This window comes from Emydura macquarii, unplaced genomic scaffold (assembly GCF_026122565.2).
Source record: "Emydura macquarii macquarii isolate MOO-44397 ecotype Brisbane River unplaced genomic scaffold, CSIRO-AGI_Emac_v2 contig_374, whole genome shotgun sequence".
Taxonomy (NCBI): Eukaryota; Metazoa; Chordata; order Testudines; family Chelidae; genus Emydura; species Emydura macquarii.
Genome location: NW_027130511.1, coordinates 6860175 through 6881871, shown reverse-complemented (window position 1 = coordinate 6881871; position 21697 = coordinate 6860175). Strand labels below are relative to the sequence as shown.

At 42.9% G+C, this 21697-nt stretch overlaps 1 protein-coding gene across 2 annotated transcripts in view; it reads left to right on the top strand.

Annotated features, from left to right (window-relative positions):
- Positions 1-16660, top strand: part of GPATCH2L (G-patch domain containing 2 like) — a 36020-nt gene extending 19360 nt beyond the window's left edge. For both annotated transcript variants that reach the window (XM_067532835.1, XM_067532844.1), the window contains exons 9-10: positions 7342-7439; positions 11507-16660. In XM_067532835.1, coding sequence (XP_067388936.1) covers positions 7342-7439; positions 11507-11679 — 271 coding nt within the window. In that variant the 3' untranslated portion in view covers positions 11680-16660. The remainder of the gene's footprint in view (positions 1-7341; positions 7440-11506) is intronic.
- Positions 16661-21697: the final 5037 nt, after the last annotated feature.

Below are 21697 nucleotides of genomic sequence, written 5' to 3'. Positions count from 1 at the left end.
TTCCCTCTCAACCTATTTTTCTAGGCTGCCCCTAGAAACTGTATGGAGTAGTAGTGCTGAGCAGCTGCTGACTTGCTTCTCAAGCCTGGTTGGATACTGCAAATGGGCTAGGTTTGTAGAGGCTCAAGCAGAACCCTCAATTAGACATTAAAATGTTCCATGGCTCTGTCATTGGGAAGGTGCTTCTTGTTTGTTTTTGGCCTATTAGTCTGGTAGCATGATCTTCCCCTAGGGGGAGTCTGAGAATTTCAAAGCAGATTCAAGGCTCTGTTCCCCTTCCCTCTGGACCTTGGAGTCTGAATTATGGGTGGAGGGAAGACTGATTGCCTCCATTGCCATTTGTTGGCATTTGTTCCAAAATGAGTCTGGGGGTAGAAACTTATTTATTGTCCTTTCTGGAGGTCAGAAGAAGAAGGGAGGGATGATGTCTCCAGAGACATAGGGCATTTAGATTGAGTGTGGGGTGGGGGTACGAGGAACCTAAGTTAGGGAGACATCTGAGTTGTGCACCTGAATCCCCATTGGAAAGGGGGAAATGAGGCAGAGGGATCCCCTTTCTTTCCCATTTGGGATCTTTACTTGGGACACTGGAAGAAAGGCAGTTCACTTGTATGGCATCACACACAGTTCTCAGTAAAGAGTGGGATTTGCTACATCTTTACCAGTCCTTTCTTGGTGACTATGCTGCCATTGCATGAAGGTTAAGTGAGGAGTATAGTAAATGACCCATGAGGTTCACATGATTTCATAAGTCAACAATCTTACGGTAATTTCGGAACCTAAAAATGTGTTTCTTTAGGACCCGTGGGGACTCGGGGTGGCAGAAGAGGAGATGCTGCTGTGCAAAAGAAATGTGTGCACCGTGATGTGATAGCAAGAGACCATTGCATCCATAGGAGCTGTGTGTACTGATTGGATGAGCACCTTATAATGATTTACATATGTGATGTGCAGATCAGACTTCGGTGCCCAGCTGGTTGTGTCATTTCAAAGAGGAGGAGGAACTCTGCTCTCACTATCAATTTTTAACTTTGAAGCCACCATAAACAGCCTCAGGTTTTACCTCAGGGCTTAGAAAAGGAACCTTTTATTTGACCTGTTTGCTGATAATGCAGCAACACAACAGCAATAGCTGGGCTGTGTGTGTTGCTTTAGTAGCAGTAGCCTTGCTAGAAGGCTCTCTCTGAACATTTACTTTAACATGCGGTGATAGTAGCCCTTATTTGGAAGATGTTAGATTCATGGCCACTCCTAAAGCTCACAGTAACTTTCACTAGTCAGCAGGGAAACAGGGCAGTGTGGGGTTTTAGTGAGAGACTCGCATCTTGTTTGTTGTATGCACTCCAGCTTCCAAGAAAATTCTAGATTGGGCATCGTAATCAAAAAGAGCCCAGTTGTGAGGTCCTTTTGTGTGCCAGTGGGAATGCTTTACAGCAGCTATTGATCTGAAGAGCACTTCTTCTTGATTAAATTTTACTGTTTTTTTAAACCAAGTGTGCCAATCTGGCATGGCGAGTGCTCTGGAATGCCTGTGGTACCATCTTGTTTTCTGCAGTTGTGATGCTTTTGAGCCAATGTCTTGGGAAATTGGACATCAGTTTACAATCCAGGCTTAGCTTTAGTGACTGAGTTGTTTCAGTGGGCTAAATGAAATGAACATGGTGTTTCTCAGTCTACTTCTTATAGACAGATATCCCACATCACAAAAACTATCATTGCAATTGGTATGAATTGACCCCCTTCATAGAGAAGGAAAGGACTAAACTCCCCTCTTCATCCGAGTGATCATTTCTCCAGTTCAGGCTTGCTATACCTTGGTGGGGCAAAGGGGAGGAGGAGCTTGTGTTGTGCTGATCTTGGGATAAAATAGAGGATTTCAGGATCCCAGGCTGTCATTCACACTATTTATTAAAAAATACCCCACCAAAACAAAAATGCATCTAAGCAGGTGATGGCACAGTTAAACCATTCTGGGACACAGTAGACATAACAGCAAAACCTAACCTGCTGTCCATCAAATGTTCTTCCCTTTCTCCAGGCAGAACTTTATGCAGAGTTGTACACTCTGGCTTAATACATTAAGAACAAGGACAGCAGAGAACCAAATGCTCAAGAGAACTCCCCATCTTGTAGTAAAAGTACTGCTGTCTGTGGATAACCATAGATTTTTCACATAGGAATATATTCTTGCTATACCCACGTAGTTTCTCATCCATTCACTGTTGGTGATGAGAGGTTGACAGAGGAGTTGCCACATTTTTAGAGAGACAAGGTCGGTGAGGTAATATCTTTTTTTGGACCAACTTCTGTTGTTGAGAGACAGAAGCTTTTGAGCTTACACCTTTCTCAGGGTGGAATTTCACAGTTCTTCTACTCTAAGATAGGGTCCCTGGACTACAGCCTTCTGTGTACCTCCCATGATTGCTCAGCAGGCTCTACGGTGATTGGACCCTGCACGGCTATCCTTTGGGGCTCTATCCAGCAGATAATGACTAAACAGCCTTCTCCAAAACACAATATTCCAGCATGCTGTTAAAGAGATGATTTTAACACAAAAATAATCTATATACCTTTCTAGCTTACCTGAGTTTAGGCCCAACTCACTCAGATCCTCCCACATGGCCTGCCTCTGTCTCTGTCTGCTCCCATTGAGCAGCTCCTGACAACTCATTCTCATCCCTTCTCTTTGTAACTGTTTAGTGTCCTTCTGATCTTTAGGTTGCAGCCTTGGCAGGACAGCTGTATCTCCTGGCTGGAGCCTGTGCTATGGCCCCAGCTTTTGAATAGTCTGGGAGGTCCCCTTCAGTGCGCCAGACCCGTTAATGGTCCCACTGTTCCTCCAGAGTAAGCCACATGTCTTCACCATCTCCTTAGATTTAATCTCTGGGCCTTCAACACTCCTGCTTCACCCCGTGAGCTCTGTTCAGCAAGTCCCACTGAGACAGACCCCTAAAGGAGATTTGTACACTCTCTTAGGGAGCAATGCATTTCTGCAAGCATCTTCACTGACACTCAATGTTGTCAAACTGTCGGTTTTATTAGTCAACTGGAACACAGCACAGGAAGTCCTTGGTTATCATAGAGAAATGAAGGTTAAAACATAGTCCATTCTGGGTAGCCAGAGCCCAGCCAAGCTGTAATGAATCCCATTGTTCAAGCTCTGTCTGTCCCTGCATCTCACCTCCCTTGTCAGACTCCCCAGCATATGCTTAATTTCCACCTTGTCATCTCACTCCCCTCTCCCCCCAACCCCCGCTGCCTTTGTTCTCCAGCTGAGAAAATGCTTTTCAGCCTTCCTGCTGAGAGGTGGGGCAATCTCTGGTAGGTTTCTAGGTTGCTAGGTTTCAGTGTCCCAGGGATTAAATTTGCCATTGTCTTCATGGATTCTCCACTGATATGTGGATGGCCTCAGCCAGTCTCTTTCCAATGACCCACTTAGTCCCAGACAGCTAGGTGCCATTCACACCCATGTCTTACCTTTTCCCCCACACTAGGTAACAGTGCAGCGTATAGGGGAAACTGAGGCATACATAGGCTTCATACAAACATTACAAAAAAATTCCAAATGTGTAACAGCCTGTAAGTAGGATCTTTCAGGTTAATGGCTCAACCTGGTCTTCTGCTGTGTTTGGCAGGAGGTGACTTATCTGTACCAATTGATTGGCCTTCCTGTTTGCTTTTCTATGCATTCAGCTCCAATATAGCTACCCTGTAAACCTCTCCTTACAACAATCAGACAATCATATGAAATATATGGTATTTGAAGATTAATACAGAGCAACGCCACATCCTTCATAAGATGTCCTCTACATGCCTGCACTTTCTGTGCCATCCTAATGCACTTAAGGGGACAGATGCGCCCTACTATCCCAAAGTACGCCCCTGTATGCAGATTTACAGTGCCCCTATAGTGCATTGAGCATTTGAAATTGACACTTTCACCACCAGGTCAATCAAAGTTAGTGAGCAATCAGTAGGCTCCTGATTTAACTGACTGAGTGTGGGTGATCAGTAAGGGATAAACTTGAATAAAATACATATTATGGGATGATTTATGACCCCTGAGCCTTTGTAGTAGCAGTAGGGCTGCTGGACGCAGCATAGTTGATACTCAGATCTGACTAGGAAGCTTCTCTGCCTTTTGTTTTCACTACAGTTAGGGACTCTGAAACTTTCTTGCCCTCCATTTTTTTGTTTCTATTTCTTTGTAATTGTACCAAGATGCAGTTGGGATGTGAGCACAAACATGGGAGCTCCTGTATTCTAATCCAATTATAGCTTCCTTCAGTGGCCTGTGGCAAATCACTTGACATCTTTGCCTCAGTGGGGAAGATCATGCCCATCTCCTTCCTAGGAGTCTTGTGGGGATTAACTGGTTAATGTTGGTAGAGAGTTATAAAGTTGAAAAGGCTATAGAAGAGCTAGTTACTTATATAAACAAACTAGATGAGTTTATTTTGTAAATCATCTGGCTAGTAATCTCGTCCTCCGCTCCTTACTTTAAGAAAGAAGCAAAATAAAAATCTTGGGCTACAATTGGTTGTTTTTATCTGTTCTAGCTGTTTAGATGCTCAGAAACCCATGCCACAATTGTCAAATCTTGTGTGCAGTTACCATGAACGTGTGTGCAAATCAGATATTTGAGTGACTAGGGATCACGTATTTGTCCAGCTGTCCTTCCATGTGCACCAATACCCCATTTGCATGTGCTCACACACTAATTGTGTGAGCACATCTGAAACCTGTCCCATAAATCCAGATTTTCTGTAGACTTCTGTTTCCTGTACATACTCATGCAAATACTTGAGCCTGATCTGCACTTGCAAAACTGAGGGCATTTGAAAATTTGGTCTTTAGTGGAAGCTGACTTCCAGGCTTTAAAATAAAATCATCCCATTGGTAAAATGTCTTAGTATCTCCTCTGTGATAGATTTCATGTTGTACATAATGACCCCAGCTGCTTTTAAACTTTAATTGAGGATACAGAATGACAGATTTTGTTCCGCTGTGCTTTTTTATTCTTCAGTGTTCATGAATTTGAGACTCAACTGTCAAGAGCTAGGGATATTTCTACAGTTAGTAGCACACCCTGGTTAGCCCTGTGCTCTGAGTTCCCCACACTGTTGTGCTGATGCAGTTCAGGAGTGAAGTGTAGTATCCAGTCCTGGATTTCTATGAGCTCAGATTCTCAAATTGTGTGAACACATTATGAGCAAACATATTTCTAAATGAACAAACACTCAGTTGGAAATATGAAAGCATGAAACTCATTTCCTTGGTGACATACAAAAGACTGGAACCCATGACTCTAAGGGTGAAAAGCATAGTTATTAAACCACAAGAAAAAACAGTTATAGAAATACCAGCCATAAAAGTATGAGGATTAGAGAGAAATGGAAGTTTTTCTTCTATCTTAGGTACTTACTAGGCCCCTATTGTTGTGGTATCTGAACGCCTTGCAATCTTTTCTTCTCAACACTGCTGTGAGATAGGAAATGCTATTATTTCTATTGTACAGACAGGGAACTGAGGCACAGGGAGATTTAGGATGACTATACTACCCCACAGTTTGTATTATGGGGGGGTGTGGATAGCAGTGCACACCAAAGTGCTACACTCTAACTTCCCGTGTGCATGCTGTGGCTGTGAACTAAAATGTTCCTAATTTGCATTAACATAGTCCTTTGCATCAGTGGTTCTCAACCTTTTTGGGGTCAGGACCCATTAGTAAATGTTAATGTCCTGTTGTGACCTGGTAAATAGTCTGGGGGTGGAGACCATGTGGTGGCTTCGGTTGAGTCCTGCCTGGCACTCTCACCCCAGTGGTGGCTCCTGCAACTCCTGTGTTGTGGGGCTGTCTGGCTTGGCACTCAGCCCTGGGTGTTGTAACCTTCAGGGTTGCAGTGCTGCTCAGGTTTGGGCCTGCCCCCTCACTGGACCAAATTTGTGTGAGTGGAGTTATGACCTAGCTCATGGGGTTGCAGTGCCACTCACTCAAATTTGGCCTACCCGGACTCCTGTCGTCATGACAGCTGGGCCAAACTTAAGTGGGGCTGGGGCTCCAGAGGTTTCAATGCCTGGAGCAGGGAGGCGAGCCCAGCCTGCCCTGTGGGACAGGAGCCACAGGACCTGCCATGTGGACCTTTGAAACGTTACGTCGACCCAATTTTGGATTCTGACCCACGGGATGAGAAACCCTGCTCTATGTTATTGCCAGTTAGGAACCTTTTAGTTTACACCCGCAGCATCCAAATGGGGGAGCACTTTGCTATTTACGCCACTTCAGTCCGAACTGTGGGGCAGTGTAGACAAACCCTAAGTGATATAGGAAGTCTGTGGCAGAGCAGGAACTTGAATTCAATTTCACTGTTAAGTTATTTTTTCATATTCATTCGGGATGGTTTTGGGTGGGTCTCCTTGAACTACTGATGAGAATTTATTTTCTGAATTAAACTCCTTGATATTTCTTCTTATGAACAGAGGTCAGAGTAGGTGGGATAAACTAGGTGCCAGTATTCTGTTCAAGCTTCATCCACAATCCCAGGTCCACCATGCTCCACAATAGTAGAATGTTTCTTCTAAAGTGGCAAGCAGTTAAATTGGTGTCATTGAAACCATTGTCATTAGGCTTCAGAGTTAACCCTAGCTCATCTGGATGGGCAGTTCACGCTTTTAAACTGTTTCAACCTTTGCATTTGCTTAGTAAGGCTTTATTAGATATATGTACTAGCATAGACCAGGCTCTGGTGTTTTAAGTACAGTTGCATAGCACAGTGTTGAAAACACAGGAGCTGCACCAGCATAAGTACTAATGTATCTGTGCCAGAAAAGTAGTCTAGGCACACCCTAAGATAACTTTCCAAATGTGATCTCAATGCAGGGCTATTTTCATAACAGTTAAGGGCAAGAAAGCTTGCCTAACTTTTTAATAAAATCTTAAATTCTGCAGAAGGTGATAGCCCTTCCCCACTCCAGAAATGCTGATATTATATCCACTAAGAACATGCTCAGTCCTATCCCTGCCTATGCAATGATTTTATTATCTATGTCAGAGTCTTTGAAGAGCCTATATTTTCGGAAAATTTAATTGTTGCCCCAGCTCATGTCCTGGATCTGGTGTCTGAGTTTTAGACTGAAACAGAAAGGTTTGACCATAGGCTGTGAATGCAGTGGGGTATGTGAATGAGTTGTTGTTGCTTCTGGAGGCTGTCCCTTTACCTAGGCTGTAAGCAGATGGACAGGCGCTGGCAAGGGAGTGTTGAAGGCTTAGTGGTTGGTGTCTTTTTCCGAGAAGATATTAGGACAATCTTTTTAATATTTCAATTTCCTCCCCCTTTACAGACATACAAATATACATCTGGGACCACCCTGCTCAAGGGATATCAAGAGGAAACGAAAGCCAGCAGCAGCTGCAACCTCTTTTTCCAGCACTACTTCAGGTAACTTGATTTAACTCTAACAGCCGTATGTATGCACCGTCACTTGTCCTGAGGGGACAGTTCAGCATAGGTAAAGCACTCGGGCCAAGATTTTCAAAAGTGGTATTGATATTGAGTGCTTCAGTTTTTGGATCCCCCAGCTTGTGATGCCTTAAAGGGCCTTGATTTTTTTCAGGAAGCCTGAAGCATTCACCCTCTGAAAACCATGCCTTTTGAAGGTATTTTAAATTGGGCACCCAAAAATCACTAGTCACTTTAAAATCTTGACTTGGAGGCCTAAGGTAGGAGTTCCTAAATTGAGGACAGGGGGAAGACTGTCTGAAAATAGCACAGTATTTGCAGAAATACTATGGATTAAAGTTAAATGAAACGCAAGTAAGAAAGTGGTAGCGAGTTATGGCTATAAGTGGCTTGCATTTTGCACAGTAACAAAAAGAGTGGCCTAATGAATATATAAAGGTGCACCCATGGTGAGTTAGTATCATTCACATTGCAGGGTCTTGTAGTGGGAATATTCTGTGCTGCTGTAGCACAAGCCGTTATTTCCACTGTTCTAAAATTAAGCTTTGAAACCCCATAACTACCAGGAGGTGTGAGCCCCTGTACTTCTCATGTCCCTTTCACAATGGCTGGTATGAATTGGTGTTTTGCTTTGCTCTCTCAAGGAGGTCTCTGGATCCTTTGCTGCAAGAGTCTAATTCTTGCTAAGGTTAATGGTACCAATATGGATACTGAGTGATAAGCCAACTCCACGTGGAGGCATTTTCCACTGCACGTGGTAATGGCCCCTGTTCCCTTTCTTGCTCCAGGAATGTAACATCTAGAATATTGCATTTTTTCCAGGTAGATGATACCTCGGTAGTGACTATTTTTCAGGGTTTTGAAGGTGACTCAGGTGTGAGATGGGTGTAAGTTTGAGGATCAGATTGATTTTTTGGAGAGTGGGAAGGTACCTGTCTAGAGTGAGTCCACTCTTGGAAACTTTTTAATCCCAACATTTCATTTCCATGTGACCCTGTTCCTCCTGCTAGCTTGTGACTAAATTGTTGTGTCAGGAATCGGCAGCAAGGAGGTGGGCAGCCAAGGGTGAAGTGATTACAGATCCGGGAAACAAGGTCTGGGCAAGACCAGAGGAACTACCAGTGGATGAGTGGAATCATGTTGGGGCCTTTTCTGGGGATTGTGGGAGATTAAGAATAAAGGAACTGGAACTGGAAATCATGCAGTCAGTGCAGTTCAGGTTATATGTCTGTTCTCTGTGCCATCCAGAGGGGTCTCTGTGCTTGTTTCAAAGAGATGGAAAAGTGTGTAGCAGGTAAGCAAATGAAGAGTGTCAGTTTGCTTCTTCCTGGCAAAAGTCTATTTGCTAGTATTAATTCTTGGATTTGGCAGCTCCATTGGTGGCCTTGTATGTTATATGAGGATAATTTGATTCTTGTTGTGGAAGGGGTTATAGAAATGTATCTGAATAGCTAATTACGATCATTCTTGGGGGTATATAGAGTTCTTGATAGAAATTCTTGTCCCATCATTATTTCCTCTCTTTTGTCCTGCTGATTTCCAGGGTTCTTCCCATTCAGAATGCAATTTCTGTGGTGGATTGCTGCTGTTTCTATAGACTGAGCTTCCATTTCTGTGTCTGCTTTCATCAAGATAGATCCCAAAAAGGTTTTAAACAATTAAATCCAGCCTTGTGTTTATAAGATAATACAATGAGCCAATCACAGACTGACTCCCTCCCTCACGCACTCTCACTAGTTACTAAAATACTATTAACCAGGGTTTCCCCTTGCTTGGGTTAGTTTCTTCTCACTTTCTCTCACTGCAGATGTCTGTTCTCTTTGAGAATCCTATTCCTGCAATGAAAGATAAAGTGCTGGGGTGAATTAGAATTCAGGCCCATAAATGAGAATAGGGAACAGGCACATGTACAGAATGCTGGACTTCTCCTTTAAATAGCTCCTTGGCTGTGTCCAACTGCTCTCGTCTCACTTGTTGACCAGGTCCTGCTTCACTGAGCTCCTTTTTTGCAACCTGAGTGCCCCACGGAGGTGAAGGACACAGCCTGAGCTGGCTCCATCAGTCAGCAGAACAAATGGGCTTGCTCTGTCTAACATCGGGCCATCTCGGATTCCACCTCTTTTATAGAGATGAGTGATGAAGAGGGGCTTGTTCCGCTTTGCAGCTGTATTAATACACATCAGGGGCCAGCTCCTGGCACTAAATCACGCTACTGCATACATCTGTTATCGGACTCCTCACCAGCATGATGAACAAGACTGCAGATAGAGGCTTCCTCGTGTCATTCTTTATAGGATTTTCCTAAAAGAATAAATAGCTCAAATCTCTGCCAACACTCTCCCCTGTCATTGTGATGAATTTAGCTTCTTTCTTAAACATGCAGCTACAAATCTTCCCCCGTCGCACCCTCCCCCATCCACAGAAAGTTTTAAGTTGAATTTGACTGAATTCAGCTGATGTTGTTAAAAGCTGTGTGAGATGCGCAAACTCCCTTCCAGTGTCAGGAATGAAAGGAGAGACCTGGGACTCCATTTGTTTGGTAACCTAACAGGCTAGCTAAATTAGTTACCCCTTCTCTCCACACGCCTTTGCACCCCGATAAATATGGTCTGGTACTGCTTGTTCTGTCAGAGAGACCGTGCCTGGATGCATCCAAAAAGCTAAGGGGAGCATCCAAATCTAAATTGCATTCTCAGAGCAGGAAACCTCCAGTAACAGCACTGCTGCCTGAGGCCAACTGGACTAGTGACTGCTGCTAAAATAGATGTCACTGGAGAAGAGATATTTGGGCATTTTCCCCAGATCTATTGAGAACTAACAGCATGAAGGAATTCAGAAGGAGACTTCAGTGCCTCAGGAAGTGACTCTTATCTTCAGAAATGTGCTGGACAGTCCTTTTAACTCAGTTGCTCAGAGAGGCTGGGACTCAAAGCCGGCACTTTTCAGCTAGATAGCAGAGCAGCAGATGGGACATCTGTCATGTTTATAAAACACTTTCTGACTAGAGCGGGTAGCCATAGAAGTGAGGAAATGTTCATATTGCAGTGCATCAGACTGGATGTCCCAAGTGATCTTCTGTAATCTGGCTGAATGCAAAAAGGATGTGAACAATTCTCTTCTGTTGTGAATATTTATTTAAGTATTGACTGTGTACTTGGTGCTGTACAAAACACAGAAGCAGAAGGAAACTGTGATTGTCCTGAGAGACTTACTAATGAAATAATGTATCATGTAGTTAATTCCTCTAAACAATTCATCCTGTCAAGTTCTGTTAATGGCGACTGATTGACTCAGGAGATGGAGATTTTGAATGGGATATGGAATATTTTACTCTAAATTGCTAGCTGCAGTCCATCCAGACATTAGGTGACTGTTGAGGTTAAGTATGGAGTTTGACCTGTTCCAGTCTGGGCCAACTTGAAGAAGTATTTGGTTTAGGAGATTGCAAATGGATTTCAATCTAGTCTTGTCTTGCTCCATCTATGTAGCTTGTTGTGATACACTATCTAACTTACTGGGTCCATGCAGAGGTTCACAGTGCATTTGCTGTATCTGTACCATTCTCTATATCAACACCAGAACATCACTGCCTTTCCTTTGTGGCTCTTACCTTATAGAGCTCACGTGACGACTCCATCCGGTCCCTCATGCTAAAAGAGATGCACTTGCTTGGGATGCATTGTTCAAAGCTTATTTTCACCTTCTGTGGTGCTGATTAAATTATCCTCTTTCATCCAAGCTATGCAACATGAATTTTAAAACAAAACCTGCAGATTAAATGCTCTGGGTCAGGATTGCTCAACTTGGAGGTCAAAAACCGGTATCAGGGTTGTGACATTGTTTCCCTACCCATATTGCTAAATGGGAGAGGGTCCCAGTATGGAAAAGGGTGAGACCCACTGCTCTAGATCTTCTGGTAGCCACTAGAATAACATACAAAAATCTGTGATTTGTGCTTATGTTGCTATGAGGTTGCCAGTTTTAATTTTTTTCTCCTGTCCTCTGCCTCCACATTCTCCTTTTCTCCCTATTGTTTTGTGTTCCAGCAGCGTTACCTGTCCACATGGATGCAGCAGACTCATCCCTGCCAGCGACACTGTCCCAGAGGTCCCAGAGCTCTGACTGGATGGGCAGAACCCAGGCAGCAGAGAAATCCACTACTGTTGCCTCAGCTACTTTCTTTAAAACACCTCAAGAGAAGGGCTCTGGATACAGTTAGATGAAGGTGTCTTTACTCAGAGCTGGTTGGGTTTATGAAATGTTGGACTTCAAAGTGCATCAGCACCGAACGTCTCATTTGGCAATAACCATCTCGTCAGTGTTGGTGCATGATGCGTACTGTCATCCAGACTGAGCTGTGTGCCCCACACATCCCCAAATCATGTTAGTGAATCTGTGTAAAAAGTAACTGGTGATGTTGGGGCTGCAGCTTTTTTTAAATGTTCCTCCTATTGCTGTGAGTACTTACTACGCATTCATCTCCTGCCTCAGCGCCTGTTAGGATCTACTGGGATGTGTACAGAGCCTTGTGGGTTTGCAGGTGTTGGTCTTTGTTATGAAGCTGGTCACCAGTTGGGAATCTCGTTTATTGCAAATGGCTGAATATAACAGGATAAAGCCTTACTGCAGCTCTGGGGAGGCAAGAATCTGTCTTTGGCAAGCGTAAGGACAGAAACAAAGGCTAGCTAGGATCTCTGGTCAGGAGGAGGAGGAGGAGGGGAATAGAGAAGGCAAACAAGGTTTGAAATGTGGGACTTGAATTCTGTATTAGGAAAATGCCCACAGGCCTCTCACTAAGGGACTTGGGAGTCAAGATGTTGTTTCTAATGAAGCGAATGTGGTGCTTGTCTTGTCAGGAATTGCCAGTGGCTCACTATCGGCATGGTCCTTCAGTGCTTTTTGTCCTTGCTTGTTTGCAGTGTGTTTAGTCTTACCCTGTGATTTGCAGTATTTTTTCCTTATTCCCCCTCCTCTCCAGTTGTCCTGCTAGACTAGGGGTTGGCAGAACTAATTAGGTAAAATATGCAGACTGGAGTTATGAGTGCAAGCTTTGATCAAGTTGCCCTAAAATATCCTCTGAGAAGTCTTTGTTGGGGAGATGATAGAGAGGAAATATTGGAATACCATCCAGCTTCAGAAGCTACTGTAAGCAACCCCCAGGACACTTGAAATTGAAGTCCATGTGCCACTGTGTACTAAAAGCCATTTAGAGTATTATCTGAGTTCAAAGCTCTCTGTACAGATTGGACCAATTCCCCTGTCTCACGTTCTCCCTGTCTTCCTCAATGGTTAATGTTCTGAAGTATATATAAGTGGGGTTCCCCCCTGCCTCCAGAGTGTACATGGGTGGGGGTCTCCCTCTGTTACAGATTCTGCTCTGTTCTGTGGTATATATGGGAGGGGTTTGCCTTCTCCACCTTTCCTTACATCCCTAATTGCATTCGCTTTGCAGTATATCTGGGAAGGGTTCCTTTTCCCCCACAACCCTTTCCCTTTATCCCTGATTGCCCTTCACTGTGCAGTATTGATGAGAGAAAATCTCTCCTGATTTCTCTGTGTCTCTAGTCATACTCTGCTTATTTCTCTGTCTCTTGGATGACCTATCTACAGCTTCACTCTGGGCTACATATTTAGATGTGCCTGAGTAGTGTGTACAAATGGAACCATGACATGATCGCTTGGCAACTTCAGTAGCCTTATGAGCTCTTGAGTGTTTTCAAATACGTGGTCCTTGTCAGTGAAAACCTACTGCTTGGCTGAGTAGGTGGAGTTCCAGACAGGACCATCCATTTAAATGCAAAAATAAATTTTCAACATAGGGGCACAACTTGCACCCCTAGATGTAGATTATGGATTTGCATGTTTCACTTGCTTTGCTCTCTATGAACTGTAACTCAAATCATCGAGGGATAGATTTGAGTATGAGCCTGTCAGACAATGTTTTAATTGTTTTTAAGATTTTCTTTGTATTAAAATTTTAAAATTATATGGTGAGCCATGAAAACCCATAATATAACACAAAAAATAAGTTAGAAAATCAAACAAAACATTCTAGAACAATTTAAATCATGACTGATGAATAGTTACTTTAGACACATTGTCCATATCTTATCCACTAATACTCTTGGGAAGAGATTCTAATTGGATTTATGTTTTGTGTCCCAAGGAAACTCTCAGCTCTACCCCCATAAATTCCTCTGAAAAAATCTCATGCATTTTCCTGATGCATGTTGAAATTTCTTAGAGGGAAAGCTTTGTTATCCTGGTGCAGTAGCACAGAGGTCAAAGGCTAGTTTGGATTATCTGTGAGCAATTACAAAGGATTTGAGAAGAAAGAAGTGTTCATGAAATTAGTGTCATTATATTCTTATTTTTGTGCTTTGTACGGCACCAAGCTCATCTTTAGCACTTAACAAGTAATAAAAACAGTCCCTGCCGTGAAGAGCCTGCAATCTAAAATCTATACAGAGATGTGACACACCGGGAAAACATGATGAGGGCATAACTTGACTTTTTTATTATTATTTCACTCCTTGTGGGCAAAACAGGAAATAAGCTCCCTCCGAAGCTAATTTGCTTCTTGGTTACAAAGGCTGTTGTTTCAATGGAGAGATGAAAGGATATGGTAGACAATATGTATTTAATGCCAGGGTGAGCACAGGTATGGGACGTGTATTAAAGAGTGAAGGGCTGTGAGCGTTGGGGAGCTGAGAGTAGGTAATGTCACTCCTATTTCCTGCATTTGTTGATAATCCAATTGTGGGTTGCAGCTGCACCAGGTTCGCTGTGCAGTTGTCCCATGGTCCCTTATTTCAGTAGTATTAGGCACCTCAGTTCTATAAAAATCTTTCTTTCCTTGGGCAGTTGTATTCATCATTTTAAAGCACAAACCTAAAGTATGTCCTGGCTGCCTCATGAAAGAGAATTAGGCCAAGGGCCTATTGTGGTACTTGGTTGTCTCTTGGAAGAAGCTCAGATACTCCAGCAATGGGTGCCATTAGAAGAATTTAAACAGGAAGCCTATTCTAACTAAATACACTCTGAAATTGTAGACTTCTTTGAGTTTACTTCCACTGTTAGAGTGGAGACTATGTATCTATGTAATTCATAGATTCCAAGGCCAGAAGGGACCATTGTGATCATCTGATCTAGCCTCCTGTATAACAAAGGCCATAGAATTTCCTCAGAATAATTCCTAGAGCTGATCTATTTGAACAACATCCACTTTTGATTTTAAAATTGTCAATGATAGAGATTCCACTTTTGTAAATTGTTCCAGTGGTTAATTATTAACTCTTAAAAATTTACACCATATCACCTTATTTCTAGTCTGAATTTGTCTAGCTTCAGCTTCTAGCCAGTGGATCATGTTATACCTTTTTTGCAAGATTCAAGGAGCCCATTAAATGTTTGTTCCCCATGTAGATAATTAGACTGTAATCAAGTCATCCCTTAACCTTCTCTTCGTTAAGCTTACTAGATTGAGCTGCTTGAGACTTTCACTATAGGACATGTTTTCCTGTGCTTTTAATCATTCTCATGACTCTTGTCTGAGCCCTCCAGTTTATCAACATCCTTCTTGAATTGTGGACACTGGAACTGGACACACAGTATTCCAGCAGCGGTTGCATCAGTGTCAAATACAGAGGTAAAATGACCTCTTATTACTTAACAGTTTTCTGTTTATGCATCCTAAGATAATAATAGCATTACATTGGCCACAGTATCCCATTGGGAGCTCATGTTCAGCTGATTATCCAGCATGACCCCCCCCCAATCTTTTTCAGAGTAGCTGCTTCCCAGGAGAGAGTCCCACATCCTGTAAGTATGGCTGCCTTTTGTTCTAGATCTTTCCATTTAACCATATTAAAATGCATATTGTTTGTATGCGCCCAGTTTATCAAGTAATCCAGATTGGTGGAGTGATAAATAATGAAGACGACAGCAATTTGTGTCATCTGCAAACTTTATCAGTGATAAAAATGTTAAATAGCATAAGATGAAGAACTGTTCCCAGTGGAACCCCATTGGAAACACACCTTCTTGATGAAGATTCTCCATTTACAATTACAGTTTGAGACTTGTAAATTAGCCAGGTTTTAATCCATTTAATGAGTGCCATGTTAATTTTATATAGTACTACCAGTACATATTGATGTTACACAGAATCATAAACGTCAGAGATGGAAAAATTCTATTAAAACAGTGCTTCTCATCTTTTTCCGTACTGTGATCCCATGTTACAGCAGAAAACATTTAGTGATCTTCCTTCTAACCTTAGCAAAAGAAAACATGGTCATAATCCCCAAAACCTGTTTGCAACACCCACATTGAGAAACCATGTATTAAAATAGCACGTCTCTTTCACTGGTAATGCAGGATTTTTCCCTACAAAAACATTTTGGAGTGCTTTGTCCAGTTTAGCTTTAAATATATCCCTAGAGAAAGACCCTTCACAGCTTCTCTTGGTTGCAAATCTATTAATCAGCCTCATACATCTCACTAAGAGTTTTCCTAACCATCAGCTTAAATTTTCCCCATCTTAAATTCATCTCATTATTCCTGGTTCTATTCACTTGTATCACCCTACATAATTCCTCTCCCTTCTTGGTGCTAGTACCATTCACCACTAGTAGATTGTCATATGGAATCAGTAGCCTCATCTGAGGGGCCCAGGCTGCAACAAAGTTCTCTGAGGGCGGGGTGGAAAAAAATTATTCTCAGATTGTCCTGTTGATGTTAACAGAGCGACTCGTCTAAGTAAGGACTCTGGGATCACACTCCTTTAGATTGTAAGCTCCTCAGGGAAGGGTACTGACCTGTGTTCTTTTGTCTCCAAAAGATTGAGCCATACCTATGGCACTATTGAAATAATAACCATAGCAGATGCCTCCTTTGTAGGTAGCATCTCCTGCATTGGGATGTTTCCAAAAGGGCTGAAGGTCTCAACAATGTGAGTTCCTGCCACTGCCCTCCCTTCCCCACTTGTAGGCTAGAATCCAATTATGGGCTAGCCAGGTTCTGGGCAGGGGTTGCTGATTTTGTAGGAGATTCCACAAGCTTAGTTTGGGACAAGTGTGTTACATCTGTGCTGTAACTCCAGAAATTGGAGTGTTATGTGATTTTGTTTTTGTAAAAACCCTTTTAGAGATCAATAGCTTGCTTCAGATGTTAAATAAAGATTTTCAGTGTTTCTGTGATCCAGCTGATTTGTTTTGTTTCTCTTTCTCTGGGGCAGGTGTTCTCTTTCCTCCCCCTCAGAAATATAGTTTATTGTATGTCCAGGTTCCTTGTCCTCCTCCAATGAATGCTTTTTGTGGGAGGAAGGGTTCAAAGGTTTTTTTTAGAAGCAAGTGTCAGTAAAATAATAAAACGAGGAAACTTTCTGCAGTGCTGTGATCCTGCTTCCAGGGCAGCAGGAGCTGACCTCCTCCTCAGGCAGTTGGAGCTGAGTCCCAGCATTAGCCTAAGGCCTAGTCTACACTTAAAATGTAAATGGACATAGCTGTGATGCTTAGGGGTGTGAAAAATCCACACCCCTGAGCGCCATAGCTCTGCTGACCTATCTCATGTAGACACGGCTATGTCGATGAAAAATTGCTTCCATTGACCTAGCTATCATCGCTTGAGGAGGTGGTGCTCCTACAATGACAGAAAAACCTCTTCCATCCCCCCTGAAGGCTGAATCTACCCTATGGGGTTAGGCTGACAGCTATGGTGCCATAGCCTAGACATAGCCTTAGCTGCATCACTTTAACTCTGTTGGTAGTGATAAAATGATACAACTCTCAATGTGGATGTAGTTTTACTGGTATAAAGGTGCTTTTACCTGTATAGCTAATCCCTGTATAGGAAGGGGAATAACTATTGGTATGTCACCTTTATAGCAATATAAAGCTATCCACACTGGGGACTGTACCAGTATAATTTATTTCAATAAAAATTGACACCACTAACTGATATGGCTATACTGATAAACCTTTCAGTTGTAGACCAGGCCTTAGTGAAGCAGGAGCTCAAAAGATCAGAGTCTGTGTGTCTTTGAAGGGACCAGGAACACAGTTATGACTCGGGGGAATCGAGAGCTCAGCGCCAAGTCCCAGTGTTACACTTAGAAGGAGTTAGGTGACTGGAGGCATCTGGAAAGATGTGGGAGCTCCAGGAGCTGAATCTGGGCACAAATTTTTAGAGGGCTGAAAGAGCAGTTTGAACTGTAAAAACACAGCTTTACTGAACTAAGGAAAAGTCTGAAGGAGACCGAGCCTGGGGTAGTTTATAATGAAATCTGTAATGATTAAAGGAACTTCTTATCTGAGGATACTCTTGCACCTGTTCCATGGGCCCACACCAGCCTCACTGGGGCTTTAACCTTCAGTCCCCAACTTCAGATCTCTTTCCTTTTTCTTTGAACACTTGGGGTTATTTTATTTTGGTTTGGTTTTTTTTTTTTTTTTGGTCCCTTTGGAAATAAAGCTTAATTTAACCATAATGACCAGAGTCGGATGATGGATGTGAGTGGAAGAGAATTCTACAGCTGGGAGGAGCACATAGCTAAAACTTCAAAGCTAAAGGTCTTGAAATGATAGTCACTAGAAAACCACCATGAGCTGGTCTCACAGTCGTAATTGTGGAGAACAAGGAGGCCTCTTATTTAGAAAGGGGCAAGACCACTTGAAGTCTAGAAGAAGTGTCATCCTGCAACCAGTGTCTTATTGATATAGGTACTTGATGCCCCCATTGTATCTGAGTAGCTTAAGTACTGTGCAATTGATCAGTCAGTGAAAACTTTTTGGAGGTAGACGTTCTGAATGTTTGGTTAGCATGAGGAGGAGAGAATTTTGGCTGCTGTCTGGAAAATACGTGGACCACAAGCCCAGCTCTGCAGTAGTTCTGTCCTGTCACAGGAGGTACTATGTACGGTCAGCTGTGATGCACAGAGCAGAATTACAGATGTTTTTTCAGGACGATAGAACAGAAACTTAAAAAGAGAGAGTGAAGCATGGTAAAAGGGAATCAGGTATTACAAAGATACCAGAAGGTTTCCAGCTTAGTTAAGGACAGCCAGAAGAATGTGAAAAAGCTAAAGTAACCATTATAGCTGTCAAGCGATTAAAATAATTAATCATGATTAATTGCGCTGTTAATAATAGAATACCATTTATTTAAATATTTTTGGATGTTGTCTACATTTTCAAAAATACTGATTTCAATTACAACACAATATAAAGTGTACAGTGCTTACTTTTTTATTACAAATATCTGCACTGTAAAAAAGAAACAATAGTATTTCAATTCACCTTATACAAGTATTGTTGTGCAATCTCTTTATCACGAAAGTTGAACTTAAAAATGTAGAATTCTATTAAAAAAACCCAACCTGCACTCAAAAATAAAACAATGTAAAACTTTAGACCTACAAGTCCACTCAGTCCTACTACTTGTTCAGCCAATCACTAAGACAAACAAGTTTGTTTACACTTATGGGAAATAATGCTGCCTGCTTCTTATTTACAATGTCACCTGAAAGTGAGAACAGGTGTTGTAGAGGGCAAAGCAGGCTCTCTTCTTTCCTCGTGCCACCTGTTGACAGATGTTCCAGCACAGCAGTGGTCTGCCCCTTCATTGACTCAGGGCTGGTCTACACTGGCAGCAACGGTCAATGGGAAATACACAAGCTACATAACATAGCTTGCGTATCTCCCGGTTACGTACTTACGTTCACATACTGTGGCGGTTTCATGGCACTGCATCGATGGGAGACACCCTCCTGTCGATGCAGCTTTACTCCTTTCGGGAGGTGGACTGGGTGGACCAGATTGTGCTCTCCGTTCAATTGAGCGGGTCTACACAGACTCGTTCAATCGATGCTGCTGCATCAATGCCTGCCACCGTGGCAGTGAAGAAGACGTACCCTTAGCCCTCCAGCTAAGCCATGAATTGTGTCCACCCCTTTCAGGGTATACAAAGAGGATAACCTTAGTGTCATAAAAGGGGTTCCAGGCCACACTGGGCCAAGTTCCCAGAGTCATGACCCTCTAGATCAGTGGTTCTCAAATGGGGTTCCGCGGAACCCTAGCGGAAGGGTTCCGCGAAGAAGCTGTACTGTGCCGCCGAATGTTAAAAAAAAAAAATCTGGTGTCACCGAGCAGCTGTTCGCATGCTGCCAAACAGCTGATGGGGCCGCCGAAAACGGCCCTGAGAGCACGCCGCCAAAAAGAGGAAGATTTCCCTGACTTTTCGGTGGACGGTATGGCATGGGCGGGCAAGGGTTCTGAGGGTATGGCATGTGTGCGCAAGGGTTCCATAGGGGGAAAGAAATTGAGAAACACTGCTCTAGATTAGAGTCTTCCTAGTCCATATTTCTCTGTATCTGGTGTAGGCTTTTTGCTGTCAGTCCATCTGGGAGTTGGTAGGGGAACTCAGGTCCACCTTCTCCACCAGGTTCTAATCCAGGGCCATGTGGTGGGCAGCAAAGTCCTGCACCCCTAATAGGCTGTGCTGCTTCTCCCCTGGATTGCTCCCCACCAGTCTCCACTCACAGAAGGGCAAAGCAAAGACATATAAGCAAAATAAATCAAAGGATAAATCCCCAGACTTTGCAGGTATCCAGAGTCCTTTTTCCCTCAGCAGGTCAGGTAAGTTCTTGATGGTCCGGGGCCCCAGGCTGCTGGCCCTGCCATAACACTCCCTCTGAGGAGCTAAGGGTGTAGGTCTGCTCACCTTCCCTGACTGAAATTACTTTGCTCACCCATTCTCACCTCCTACTCAATGGTCGTCATTAGGTCTTAAGTACCGGACTCCACCTCCCCCATTGTTCTCAATGCACCTGGATATCCATAAGATACCTCTGTGTTACCTATTTTCTGTATTACTGCATCTGAAGAAAAGAGCTGAAGTCTCTCGAAAGCTTATGCCTGCAAATATTAAATTTGTTAGTCTTTAAAGTGCCACAGAACTCTTGTTGTTTTTGCTATTGAATTGCTTTGCTCCCCCTTTAAACTCCTCCTCCAGTGCATGCATACCTTGCAAGTGGGGCTGCCTAGGCCCAAAGTAGCTTTTTAACCCCTTCTTTTCCAGTGCAGGATTTGTACACCTCATCCTATCTCTTCATCTATTAATACAGTAAAACACACATAATGAAACAGAATTACTGCAATTCCCTGAGGCACCAGGAAGGATCAACACCCAGTTTTGCTAGGTGCTGTACCAAATGCAGACTAAAAGAACAGCTTCTGCCTTGGAGTGTTTACAGTTTATTAAAGGGTGAAGAAGGTATAAAGACAGAAGTGGGGAAAAGAAACGAAAGGGGCACTATGGCCGGTGTCACTGAATTATTGATTATTATAACTGAATGATTGTAGTATGTGCAGAGATGCACCTTACCAGCGCTTTGAACGAAGATGACACTGAGGCAATTGTCTGCTATCCTCCCAGCAACAGATGATCATGCCATCATGGACATTACTGACCCATGTACGCAGTGGATATGTGATAAAAAAGGAAATTGCCACAAGGGCAGCTAGAGATTTGGTTGGGTGCCACTAGTTTAGCCTTTTGTCCCTGGGCCTCTTACCCCCAGAGATGTAGGTACTTAAAATGGGGGAAGATAGGTGCCTCAAAACTATAATGGAATTATATGAGCTGGAAGGGGCCTGGCATTCGGTGCTTGAGGTATGGACAAAACTTGTTATAGGGGGACTGTCAAATGCGCAATGTTAACACCTGCCCCCAGTGTCACTGTGTCCTTGTATCTTTAATTTTGTCTCCTTTTTTGTTCCAGCTTAACTGTTTGGTCTGGGAGGCATATTGCCTTTGTATCACTGAGCATCTGTTTTTTTGTTTTTTTTAAAAAGGCCTCAGTGAGAGAATTAAAAAACTCAATCTGTTTACTTTAGTATTGAGGTTTAGAGGTGCCTAGATTACTGTATAGAAGTTCTTTCTTAGGGAGAAAAGGCTGCGTACTAACAGTCTCTCTAATCTAGCAGAGAAAGACATTACAAGAACCAATGGCTGGAAGTCAAAGCCAGACAAATTCCAGTTCTGAATTAGGCACAGTTTTTTAACAAGTGATGTTAATTAACCAATGGAACAACCTACCTCGGAAGTGGTGGATTCTCAGTCTCTTGATGTCTTCATATCTAGACTGGATGCCTTTCTTGAAGGTACACTTTAGTCTAATCCATGTTATTGGGCTCAACACAGGGGTAACTGGGTGAAATTTCATGATCTGCTTCATG